This window comes from Sinocyclocheilus anshuiensis, unplaced genomic scaffold (assembly GCF_001515605.1).
Source record: "Sinocyclocheilus anshuiensis isolate Anshui unplaced genomic scaffold, SAMN03320099.WGS_v1.1 scaffold1236, whole genome shotgun sequence".
Classification (NCBI taxonomy): Eukaryota; Metazoa; Chordata; class Actinopteri; order Cypriniformes; family Cyprinidae; genus Sinocyclocheilus; species Sinocyclocheilus anshuiensis.
Window position 1 is genome coordinate 168464 of NW_015546096.1, and position 12474 is coordinate 180937.

Below are 12474 nucleotides of genomic sequence, written 5' to 3' on the forward strand. Positions count from 1 at the left end.
CACCCTCAGATTCCAGATTTTCAAATAGTTGTATCTCGGCCAAATATTGTCCTATCCTAACAAACCATAAATCAATCGAAGGCTTATTTATTCAGATGTTTTTCAGATGTATAAATCTCAATAATAAAAAAATTTTGACCCTTATGACTGGTTTTGTGGTCCAGGGTCACAATTAACTTAAAGGGGTCATATGATGCGATTTAAATTTTTCCTTTCTCTTTGAAGTGTTACAAGCTCTTGGTGCATAAAGAAGATCTGTAAAGTTGCAAAGACTAAAGTCTCAAATCCAAAGAGAGTTTTTTGAACCTTAAACCGCATAAACACATTTCATTACACAAAATACACAAAATAATGTTATTTTTAGCAGCATCATATGACCCCTTTAAGTAGTGATCACGAAAAAAAAAAACTACATAAATAATAATAATCCATGGCCTTACAGGGCTTCTGTAACATACACATTAACTGAGTGCTCAATTTAGTCTGTCTCATGCAGGCAGAAGTCGTATAAGCTGTGATTCCTTCCCTCTCATAGGTCCGACAGGGAATGGCCCCTAATGGAGTCTTAGATGCGGTAGTAGACCACTTGCCTCAGTGTGAAGTGTGTGTTGGGATTGCCCTAAACTTCAGCCTTTAAACACTGTCTGACTGAATCACACCTAAATGCATGAAGATTATAGAAGATTGCAATTAAATCTCATTTCTTCATCACAGCTCTTTCTGTTTTAATTTGTGTTTATTAATTGAAAGCTTTAAAATTTAGGCTTAATAATACACAACCTACAGTACCCTGATGATTTTTCAATTAAACAAAATGTTGATTTGACTGAACAAGAACTGAGCATGAACAGTTCTGTAGTGCACATTATTCAAGAATACTGTCAATATTACAAAGAGGCATTAAAAAAGTGTGCCAGAGCAATTGCTTAGTCTGATTGATTGCTGTTTAATGGATATATTTCTCAATCACTGAGCTTTACTATGGTGTGCATATGTGTTTAGAATACAGTAGACCGCCTATTGAATGATACTAATCTTGCTGAAGTAATTGGCACACACTCCTGGAGAGAACAGTTCATCGAGGCGGTAACAGTCAGTGCAGGTAGAATCGAATCATTTCGGTGTCTATGCGTGTTTCTACATATGTGAAATGATTTGTGACCCTGGACCACAAAACCAGTCTTAAATCGCTTGGGTATATTTTTAGCAATAGCCAAAAAAACATTGTATGGGTCAAAATGATCGATTTCTCTTTTATGCCAAAAATCATTAGGATATTAAATAAAGATCATGTTCCATGAAGATATTTTGTAAATTTCCTACTGTAAATATATAAAAACTTCATTTTTGATTAGTAATATCCATTGCTAAGAACTTCATTTGGACTTTAAAGGTTTAAACTTTAAAGGTGATTTTCTCAGTATTCCAGATGTTCCCTCAGATGTTCAAATAGTTGTATCTCGGCCAAATATTGTCCTATCCTAACAAACCATACATCAATTGAAAGCTTATTTATTCGAATTTTGTGTTTTTGTGGTCCAGGGTCACATTTATGCTGTGTTTGTGCCCATAAAAACTCATAAGAGATTATTTCAGGTGATGGTCATGTTTTATTTATACCTTTCTCTTTTTCTCTCATTCTTTTCAGGAGAAGGTGATGAAGAAGGAGGGGAGCCTCAACGACCATCGTGCTGTGATTATTTCATGCACGCAGTTACAGTGTTCTGGAAGATTCTGTTTGCGTTCGTTCCACCCACAGAATACTGGAATGGCTGGGCCTGCTTTATTGTGTCCATTCTGGTCATTGGGCTGCTAACCGCCATCATTGGAGATTTGGCATCTCATTTCGGCTGCACAGTGGGCCTCCGTGACACAGTCACTGCTGTAGTATTTGTTGCCTTAGGAACCTCCATACCAGGTAAATCTGTAACATATCTTGTGTGTCTGATAATGTGAAACACAGGCAACCAACTATCATCTCCCTTTCCTCTCTTAGATACATTCGCAAGTAAGGTCGCTGCTAAACAGGATCAGTATGCAGACGCTTCGGTTGGAAACGTGACCGGTAGCAATGCGGTTAATGTTTTCCTGGGGATTGGCGTGGCCTGGTCCATTTCAGCTGTTTACTGGGAGGTCAAAGGTCAGGTGTTTCACGTAGAGCCCGGCTCTCTTGCATTCTCTGTCACACTCTTCACCATCTTTGCCTTCATTAACATCGGTGTGCTGATGCTACGGCGGCGGCCATCGGTGGGCGGAGAGCTGGGCGGACCCAAAACGCTGAAGGTTCTGACTTCACTATTCTTCCTCGGTTTGTGGCTTCTCTACATCACATTCTCCAGCCTAGAGGCCTACTGTCACATCACCGGCTTCTAAGGAGAGAGAGAAAGACAAAACAACCAGACTCAAACTTACACTAATGGCATTCACATGAAATGAGCTATGAGAGAAATGCACAGTGCACTGAATATTCCATGGTAATATGTACATAAAGTAGATCACATTCTGTATAAACAAATGTACATGAAATTAAAGAATGAGTGAGATAGAGCAAGATTGTATGACTACACTGCTGTGAGGGATGTCTTTAACTGTTGGTCACCTTTGGTTTCAAAGCACATTAGAGGTATTATGAACTTTTGACATCACCAGACCCTCAGTGGCATGGAGGACTTTTAACACACTGCAAGATGTAGCACTTTTTTGACAGGACTGTGATGTCTTTTTATATGCTGACTCATGACCAGTAATTGATGTTCCTTGAAGAGATGCTAGGCCTCTCTCTGAGAGAAAAGGCACTTATGGCTCAAAAACTCTTTGACAAGTGAAACTGAGCTTCTTTTTCCAGTTTTACTTAAGGATGTCAGACATTATGGGACCTACCATGACAAGTTGATCAAAGAAAGAATGTATGTATGTGATTATCATTATCATAATTCACATTAATATTTTTACTTAAATAGTAATGAGTCTTGTAGGCTGTCACTTCATCAGTTCACTCAAATCTATTATTTCAGCATTTAAAAGTAAAATCAAATGTAAGTAAAAAATGTATACATTGAAGTGTTTGTTCTTATTGTGCTTTGGTATTCTGATTGGAACATGTTGTATTTAGAAATTAAAAATGAAATTACAGTTGCAACTATTTTGGCATAATCAGTACCACATTTCCAAAGGCCATTCCTTGAATTGTTCTGGTTTACTTATAATTTCCTTTACTAGTATTTCTTTTTATGAGCGTTTATCCTCCTATTTTTTACAGTAAACAGCAACAGTATAGACCAATTATCGGTTTGTAAACATTCAGGATGCGCGCGCATCATGGTTGCCGAAAACCCGGGAGAGATAGCCTTTACAGCTAGAGAATTTCACGGATACGGTACAAAATAGTTAGGTTTAAAAAGATTATAAATTATATTGATTAGATGTCATTTTCAAAATGTTCTACGCATATTACAAGAGCTTGTCACCCAGCGATAAGCACTGTTATTCAACGAAATTGACGTTAGAGCGTGCGATAGTCTTACAGATCCGAAACGGGTGACGGTTTTTGTGGGCGGAGCCTATCTGGAGGCAGAAAATGACAGTTTTCAAGCAGCAGTCTATGGAGCCATGGAATAAAAGAATAAAAAAAGGTCAATTTGATTTTATATTTAAAAATTCTGACTTTATTCTCGCAATTCCGAGATTATATCTCACAATTCTAATAAGGAAAAACAACTCGTCATTCTCTCTTTTCCCCTCGGCTCTTCTGGCTTTTTTTCCCCCTCAGATTTGACAAACTCACTATTTTTGAGTTAAGTCGAGTTATAAAGGAGATATATTAAGAGATATAAACTTGTATTTGCGAGAAAAAAAATGTCAGAATCGTGAGATAAAGTAAATAAATGTTATATAAAAATGTTAATAGTAAGGTTTAAATAAGACGTAACTGTGACGTCTATTCTAAATTGGTCTATACACTGTAGAATTTTCGAGGTGCGCAAATGCTTTAGTTCATTTTCCAGAGGGGGATTTAAGAATTATGAATGTGAATTATTAACGTTGTAAAAGTACTACTAATTACACATAATAATGCGGACGTAATAGCAACACTCCGGCGGTTGACAATATAGATGTTTTTACTGTTATTTATGAGTGAGACCAAAAAAATACCTTTTTTATATCAATGAACGAATCTTTTTAGTGAACTGATTCAAAATATGCGAACTACTAGAATGAATGAAAAACCCGCCACTACAAACCAGTAGGAAAACGCGCCTTTAGTTTGAGTTACATCAGCGAGAGCCAATCACGTTCAAGCATTAAAGACCCCGCCCCTTCTTGGAAGTGAGAGAAGTCGGCAGGCCCCGCTCGCGCAGCTGGTGACGGGTGATGCTTCCGGGCCAAGAGCGTGAGGAGCATGAGATAAGATAATAGGTGAGTGCTTTATTTTGATTTACGTGCGTCGGTTTTTAGTCGGATAGAGGTAGTAGCGATGGTCAGGTCTGTATCTGCTTGTATTTATTCGCCGTTTCTCCTGTCGGCCAGGGTTTGGTTGAAGCACCTTTAATCAACCGGAAGAAGAAGACGTCCACGCGCCCTCACACGGAACCGAGGACGTCGAGTCACACAGTAAGTCCGCGTGCAGCCGACGTTGTTGTTTATTGTGTATTATCCAAAGCCCTCTCTCTTCGCATGTGTTTATAAACCTTGTACGAAAGCTCGGGGTTTTACTGGTTGCGCCAGTTGATGGATCTTTGCGCTTCGGTAGTTGTATGGTTTGATTCAATAACGTGCCAAACAAAGAGCGGCCTGCGATTTTGGCGCACTTATTAATGGCGTTAATCTTGTTTATTGGCTAACAATCAACCCACTTGCTACGTTCTCATCCATATCATGCTTATAAGCCCTTGTCCTATTGTCTGGTGTGAATTTGGTTGTTCGAGTCTTGTTGACTTTGCAGTTTGTATTGATAAACATGATTGAACAGTCCATCGTGGCCGTATTTCGGCAGGTGAAGCGACTGGTGTTATAAAGGAACGCGAAACTAAAACAATGCTTGAAGAAATACGTTTACTTTTTATAGCAATGGTCTGCAAGATCTCGTATCTTCAGTTTTGACCTATTTGGAAGCTTGCACGTGATAAGGGAACAACTGACCGCGATTTGCTAAATGTGTTTAACACATGCAGGGTTGTACTAACGTTACATACTCGACCAACGTGCGTTCATTCGCGCTGCTTGATCAGTGATATACACGACACTGTATTTATATTATGAGGAACGCTGCATTACGGCAGGGCTGTTTAACCCTAACAACCAGGGACTTTACAGTAATCTTGGGTACACTGTAACTCCATTGCGTTATATAATGCCTACATTTCACCCAAAAAGAAAAGCTGTCATTTACTCACCCCCATGTTTTTTCCAAACCTGTATGACTTTCTTTTGCAGAACACAAGATATATTTTGAAGAACGTTGCTAACTAGTTTTGGTGACAGTGGAGTTTCATTGTATAGACAATGATTTTTTTCTAAAGATTATCATTTGTTTGTTGTAGACAGTCCTACAGATTTGAATTTGTGTGAGGGTGAGTAAATTGAGTAAAATGACCATTTTCCGTTTTGGTGGATTGTCCCTTTGGCCGGTTGTGAGTTTGATTTTTAGATTTAGAAAATAAGTTTTTATAGCTTTTCCACTAACCTTCAGAAACCCCCAGTGGTCCTTAACCCCCTGGTTTAATGGATTTCTAAGACTTTGTTTTTTTGTGTGTTTTGGAAAATATGGGCATTAATTTGAGTGTTAATGAATTTGTGGAATCAGTTATCTTGTAGTATATATTAGCAGGTTTAAAATTAAGTTTTGCCAATTATTAATTTTTTTTTACTGAAGGTTTCAAATGGGTACCAATTAATTTCTTAACCATTGTCCACACTACAGGTGCAAGATGTCTTACTCATCTCGTAGTTCCTCTCGCGCCGCTGACTGTAAGGTCTATGTCGGTGACCTTGGCAATGGTGCAGCCAAAGGTGAGCTGGAACGAGCCTTCAGTTACTATGGACCATTGCGGAGCGTGTGGGTTGCCCGGAACCCTCCAGGTTTCGCCTTCGTAGAGTATGAGGATACCAGGGATGCAGAGGATGCCGTAAAGGGGATGGATGGAAAGTGAGTCAACTTGAGTTCTACCTGCCTACATTTGCCATGATGCTACTGCAGCACATTTAACCCCCTGACTGCTTCAGGGAGCTCAGACCCGCAGGGGTGAGTGTCGGCGGTTTATCACTGTTCTTTTTCCGCTCGCAAAGGCCCCAACTTATTGGTATTATCCTGGATGCAGATTAATTGTTGTTAGTTTGTTCAGTTGTTTTTCTTAGTTTATCTGATGTTAGCCTGCATCTAGGTAAAGTGTGTAGCTCCTGGAAAAAAATAAAAAAACCAAGGATGTCATGGGGGAATTGTCAACAGCTGGGACACACATATTGAGTGCACCGTTATTTGGCATAGAGAAACAAATAACCTTCTGATCTGTGATATCCTAGGGTGCTTTGTGGATCCCGCGTGAGAGTTGAGATGTCTAATGGTATGTCCAGAAAGTCTCGTTATGGCCGTCCCAGTCGCAGACAATTTGACCCCAACGACCGCTGTTACCAGTGTGGGGAGAGTGGTCATTATGCCTACGACTGTTATCGTTTCAGCAAGCGGCGTAGTCGACGCAGCAGGTACTTTAACCAACTTTTTTATTTTTATTGCATTGGAACCTGACACTGTTTTATTGCTAATCTTTTATTTTGTTTGTTTTAAGGTCAGCATCTCGCTCTCGGTCCAGATCTCGTGGCCGACGCTACCGCTCTCGTAGCCGCAGCAATGAAAGGCAAGTCATCTCACTGCTCCAGCTGTGTTTGGACAGATTTACAGTCTAGATGCATCAATCTGATTTTGTGACTTTTAAAAAAAAAAAAAAAAAATTATAGGAGGTACCGTTCACCTTCATACTCAAAACGCAGAAGCAGGTAAGCTGTGTTATCAGGCCACAGTCCTGTTTTTACCAGTTCTAATTGCAGTATGTCTACTTGCTGCAATCTTTCTGTAGGACCCCTTGCCTTTCTAAATTGTCTGGGCTATTGTTTTTATTTTTTTTTAAACTTCACCTTTGTGTTCTAGGTCAGGCTCTCCGGCCCGCTCTAGATCCAGAACCCCTGTGCGGCGTTCACGTTCACCTGTACGCAGGTCGAAAAGCCCTGTCCGAAGGTCCCGATCCAGATCGCCTGTCCGTAGAGATGGGTACTTGGTTTACTCATGCTAATTTATTTCAGTTTTGCGTGTGTGAAGTAAAATGTATTAGTGTTGTACGTGCTTTCTCAGTTTAAATGGTTTGTTTTTGTATTTGTAGTCGCTCCCGTTCACGATCTGGTTCTAGACAGAGAGATCGTAGTGTGTCCAGATCTCGGTCTCGTTCGGTCAGTCACAAGAAAGACAGGTGAATGAAATGTGCCATCGTGTAAATTTGCAGTTATTTTGTTCTTGTAGAAAATGAGCAGATTCTGACACTTTGTTTTGTTTTGTCTTAGTCATTCCAGGTCTGCCAGCCCAAGGAGAAGTCCAACACCGAATGCTGACTGATCTGAATACTGATGCTTCTCCCCCATTCCCCACCTTTGCCTCAGGGCTGAAATACATTTTATCTCCATGATTTCAATACTGGTTCTACTGTAGCTACAAAGCTATTTATTTTCTTCTCCTTCCCCACGTTAATGAAAGCTCCTTGTAAAAGCATCACTATCATCTCATGATTTTTTTTTTCCCCCTTCCCTTTTACGTATTCCCTCTTTTTTTTTTTTTTTTCAGCGTTGAGCCAGTGTCCTGTGGTCAGTGATTTGTGGGTAAGGTGTTGAATGAGCTATATTGTGATTTAGTCAGTGTATTATATGAGCTGAAGAGTACGTTGTGATTTGTTTACTTGTAGAGGTTTTTTTTTTTTGCTTTGAAAATGGCAATGATCTTTTTAATAAAGTAAAGCTTTACAAACCCAACTGTTTCCGTGCTAAATTTTGACTGACCTGAGTTTTTTTATTTTAAGGGGTAGGGTTATACTAGTTTAAATGGTGGAATTTACAACCAGTTGAAATTTCATATGCTATAATATACTTCCACTATACTAAGAGTTTGTACTGATTTGTAGTTTTCTTATTTTTATATATATATATTTTTTTTTTGCAGAGTTATAAAATGTAATCAACTTTTTGGGAATATAGCCATATTTTCAGTGAAATAATTATATAGTTCATCGTCGCAAACATTATTGTGACGTGGGTATTTGATAAGATTTTGGTCATATCACCCACCCATAATTTTTTACCATTGTTGCTTGTTTTGTATACAGCGTTTAGTCATATATGGTTGGTTTGCTTACTTTTCCCAGGTTTTATGTAAGTATAATTTTTCCTGAGGGCTCAAACATAAAGGTGTTAATTAGTGTTTTGATTTGACTCCACTCTTGAATCAAAACGGCAGAGCATATCAAATTGTCCACCAAAAACCAATTATGTAGAATTACATTATGGGGGAAATCCATTCTATTGTATTCTAGGCACACTGAAACAGGCTAATTAAATTTTATAAGTGGAGGGAAACCAAATATTTTGTATATTCTTTCGTTTGTAACATCAGTTATATCAAAACCATTTTTTAAGAAAACACGAGGAGAAATGTGTGGAGACATTTAAAACCAAACGGATTTTTGAGTTCCTCTCCTTAACACTACCTACATGTTGGCTCAGTCTAGAGAAATATACCATTACATATTCAGGTTTCACTACTATTAGAAACCAGTAGTAAAACTGCCAGCCAAAACGGCATTTGGCGGACCAGACGCATTCGAAAGCTACTACGAAACCGTAAAATAGCGTATAGCTAGACTGCTCAATAGGTGCTGTAACCCTGTTTTTTTGTTTTTGTTTTTTTAACAGTCTATATGTTTGTAATGCTGCGTTCAAGTCCTCCTGGGACGTTCGTACTTACGAGTTGACAAGTAATTACGACGTCAGGTGCGTTCAAGTCAGTTTAGTCGGCACAAGATGGCGGTGTACTTTTTAATAAATTACAAGAAAATACAATAGGGTCTGTTAACTGCTTATAGAAAATGAAGAGCAAATAATTCGCATCAGGTGTGTTTTGCGTTTTTAATATTTTTTTTAGACCAGGATCCCAGTATAACTGATTTTCAGCATCAACAAACGCTAAAATACAGAGATTAAAAAAAGCTGTTAGCTAAATGCAACAAGCAACATGGCAAATCAAAAGATTTTTCACCTATAGGTATAGACGTTGCATCCATCGATTCCGCCGTTTCTCATTGACACGCCCCCAACTCGGAAACTCGGGGCTTAAAGAAAATTTCGAGTTTCCCACTCGTAATAACGACTTTGTGGTGGCGTTCATGTGCGTTCAACTCGTAAATACGATCTATCCGACAAGACTTGAACGCACCATTCCACAAGTTCCATTCCCAAGATTCCTTTTCCTCTCGCGTTCCCCTCCTGACCTGCGGGTTGCCGTAGCTGCAGCAGAAGTGTGTTCCATAGAACATCTCATTTGATTTGAGACAACATGGCTGCTGCGGCAGGCCATTATTACGGCGACGGAGGCAGAGCAACAAAAAGACAGAAAATAGACAGCGACGGAATGGCCACGGTACTTTTATTTGATTCAGTTTATTGCATTCTCCATGCTTGTGGCTCTAGACTAATTTTCCCTCCTGAAACGCGGTTTTTCTTCATTCAATACGTGATGCTATAAAGCTAGCTTGTAGCCGACGCTAGTTCGTCTGTTTAACGTTAGTTTGTGAGAAATAATTATGCTATTGCGGAGAATGATAACTACTAATTATAAGATGAGATATATAATTCACAGCATCTAATAACTTACATCTAACTGGTACCTGTGGCTCGGCTAGCAGTGCTTTACTCAGTGCTCATTCATTGTTCTGGTCAGCTCAGACTATAATAAACCGTTCATACTGTATGTTACAGACTTTTACTCATTTAATTAAACGGAAAATGGAGTAAAGTGCTCGGGATAACTAGAAAGAACGAGAATTGATCAGTTTTCGTGTGAAACTGTTATCTTGGCTTAGACGAGTCTCATCTTCGTATCTTTACTCTGAATCTGATGTTGATTAGGTCCATTTTGCTAATCTGAACCTTTACTCAAGTATACAGAATTTTGCATCGTTTTGGCCAATGTAGTGAAATAAATTAGTAAATATCTTATATATTTGCTTTAAGCATTCACAAGGATTCTGGTTTTACATTATTGTTTGATTTAACCTTTCACTCCTCCCTTTGTATGTTCAGGAGGGTTATGACGACCCGCACAAGACCCTGCCCTCGCTTGTGGTGCATATAAGGGGGCTTATTGACGGCATTACCGAGGCTGACCTGGTGGAGGCGCTACAGGAGTTTGGCACCGTAAGGTAACACACATTGTGGAAAGGAATCGTCTTTGTGCCAAATGGCATCCTCAATCCTTGTGGTGCTCATTTGAGTCCATTCTTTGGTGACAGTGAGTTATACGAGTAAGTTAAAAAGGTGTGTTTGGGGTTAATTTAGAACAGTGGTAACAAAAGTTCCTTTAAACTAAGGGCACTCTACTTTTTTGACTCAAAGTCTCCCTGTTGCCCAACACAATATTCAATATTACCTCCAGTATTTCTGGACAACACTGCTTGTTTTCAAATATATATTTTTTTATTAACCAAGTGTTGGTAATTTAATTCAACATGATTCTTATTGTGATTCTATACGATTCAAGAAGTTGATTCTGATTAGAATTTGTGTTTTTTATAAATAATTTTAATTGTTTTAATTTTTAAAAATGTAAAGAAATAACTAAGTCATCCTTTGGCCTCCTTGGAAGTTGGAAGCTTAAGCCCCCCAGTTGAGAACCACTGTTTGTAACGCAAACTAATTTTATAGTTGATTGTAAAAATATTAAATAAAAGCGCAACAGAAGTAATGTCTTCTCTGGTATTAAAGTGTAAGTTTGTAAATTTTCATAAGTTATCAATTTGCTGTTTATTGGTTTGCATTTTGCACTATTTCTGGAGAATTATTTGAGAAATTCAAAGTTGTTATTGAGAGTCTGTGTATATGCATCTGTTTTTCAGTTATGTTGTGTTAATGCCAAAGAAGCGTCAGGCACTGGTGGAGTTTGAGGACATGAACGGCTCCTGTAACGCAGTGACGTATGCTAACAATAGTCAAATCTACATCGCTGGCCGGCCATCTTACATCAATTACTCTACCAGTCAGAAAATCTCTCGGCCCAGCAACTCTGATGATACACGGAGCGTTAACAGTGTACTGCTCCTTACCATCATGAACCCCATCTATCCCATTACCACGGTAAGTTGTTTTGATAACACCCAGCGTGGTGTAGCTGAGTAGACTCTATTGCATACTAGCTGTCTACTATTGCATTAAAGCTTATTCTCATCCCTCTTTCTGTTTATACAATATAATTTCTTGTCTGTAGGATGTTCTCTACACCATTTGTAATAACTGCGGACCTGTGCAAAGGATTGTGATCTTCAGGAAAAATGGAGTTCAAGCCATGGTCGAATATCCTTGAACAAAATCTTCTCTAATGTAGTTTAATGATTTCTGCACAGTGCATGGGGCTTATCACAAGAACAAAGCTTAAGCCCTGTCAATGTGTGGTTTACACTGCATGTTTACAATCGAAATATTGTTCTCCTTGACTTTTGGTCACATTTGACTCGGTCCAGAGTGCACAGAGAGCCAAAGCATCTCTCAACGGAGCTGACATCTACTCGGGCTGCTGCACCCTTAAAATTGAGTATGCCAAGGTTAGTACCCCAAAATATTACATGTATGATACCTCTTGTGCTGTACAGTGCCCTCTGCAGGCCTGGGGTCAGTTGCATAAACAGTTGTAATGTTAAGACTGTCTTAAAGGGGTCATATGATGCTTTTTTTAAAGATCATTATTTTGTGTATTTGGTGTAACAGAATATGTTGACATGCTTTAATGTTCAAAAAACACATTATTTTTCAAATACTGTACATTATTGTATGTCCTCTATGCCCCGCCTCTCTCAAACGCTTCGTTTTCTACAAAGTCCCTCCTTTGACAAGCGCAGTCTGCTCTGATTGGCCAGCTGACCCAGTGCATTGTGATTGGCCGAACACCGCAAGCACTCGTCGGAAATGTAACGCCCCTTACCATAATCGCGAGCTTCATCTTTCAAAATAAATGTAAAGACAGTAAATAATGTCATTAGTTTTACCATCAGTTCAAGCCCGAAAGGGGAACAGAGTCGCGTGACAGACACAGTGATGAAGCTGGTATGTGTTTGCAGTACACAAGCCACGGTTAAGACAGCTGACGTGCTATGATTTCTGACAGACATCAGAATTTTTTTCAGTTCACTCTCCTGTGATGTGACCCTGTTCCCCTCACACACACACACACAC

General features: G+C 39.1%; 2 protein-coding genes and 1 pseudogene across 4 annotated transcripts in view; all 3 read left to right on the forward strand.

Annotated features, from left to right (window-relative positions):
- LOC107700236 (sodium/calcium exchanger 2-like) overlaps positions 1 to 2868 on the forward strand; it is a 16515-nt pseudogene extending 13647 nt beyond the window's left edge.
- Positions 2869 to 4316: 1448 nt separating this feature from the next.
- On the forward strand, positions 4317 to 7820 carry LOC107700237 (serine/arginine-rich splicing factor 7-like). Of its 2 annotated transcripts, XM_016501823.1 has the most exons (9): positions 4317 to 4416; positions 4528 to 4611; positions 5921 to 6145; positions 6520 to 6699; positions 6783 to 6851; positions 6952 to 6990; positions 7142 to 7261; positions 7371 to 7457; positions 7549 to 7820. In XM_016501823.1, exons 3-9 carry the CDS (start codon positions 5928 to 5930, stop codon positions 7598 to 7600), a joined length of 765 nt encoding a protein of 254 aa, XP_016357309.1. In that variant the 5' UTR covers positions 4317 to 4416; positions 4528 to 4611; positions 5921 to 5927; the 3' UTR covers positions 7601 to 7820. The 2 variants fall into 2 exon arrangements, with proteins under 2 accessions (XP_016357309.1, XP_016357311.1); XM_016501825.1 differs by lacking the exons at positions 4317 to 4416; positions 4528 to 4611 and adding an exon at positions 4659 to 4746.
- A 1608-nt stretch (positions 7821 to 9428) lies between these two features.
- Positions 9429 to 12474, forward strand: part of LOC107700238 (heterogeneous nuclear ribonucleoprotein L-like) — an 11087-nt gene continuing 8041 nt past the window's right edge. Inside the window, exons 1-5 of one of the 2 annotated variants that reach the window (XM_016501826.1) lie at positions 9429 to 9670; positions 10333 to 10451; positions 11145 to 11382; positions 11513 to 11598; positions 11750 to 11846. In XM_016501826.1, the coding sequence (XP_016357312.1) occupies positions 9587 to 9670; positions 10333 to 10451; positions 11145 to 11382; positions 11513 to 11598; positions 11750 to 11846 (624 nt within the window). In that variant the 5' untranslated portion in view covers positions 9429 to 9586. The remainder of the gene's footprint in view (positions 9671 to 10332; positions 10452 to 11144; positions 11383 to 11512; positions 11599 to 11749; positions 11847 to 12474) is intronic. The other variant, XM_016501827.1, reaches the window with a different exon arrangement.

Excerpts from the sequence above, each read along its gene's own strand:
- LOC107700237 (XM_016501823.1), top strand. The coding sequence starts at position 5,928 with ATGTCTTACTCATCTCGTAGTTCCTCTCGCGCCGCTGACTGTAAGGTC. Across the intron at positions 7,262-7,370 it reads TCGCCTGTCCGTAGAGATGG|TCGCTCCCGTTCACGATCTG; the intron begins GTACTTGGTTTA and ends TTGTATTTGTAG. Across the intron at positions 7,458-7,548 it reads GTCAGTCACAAGAAAGACAG|TCATTCCAGGTCTGCCAGCC; the intron begins GTGAATGAAATG and ends GTTTTGTCTTAG.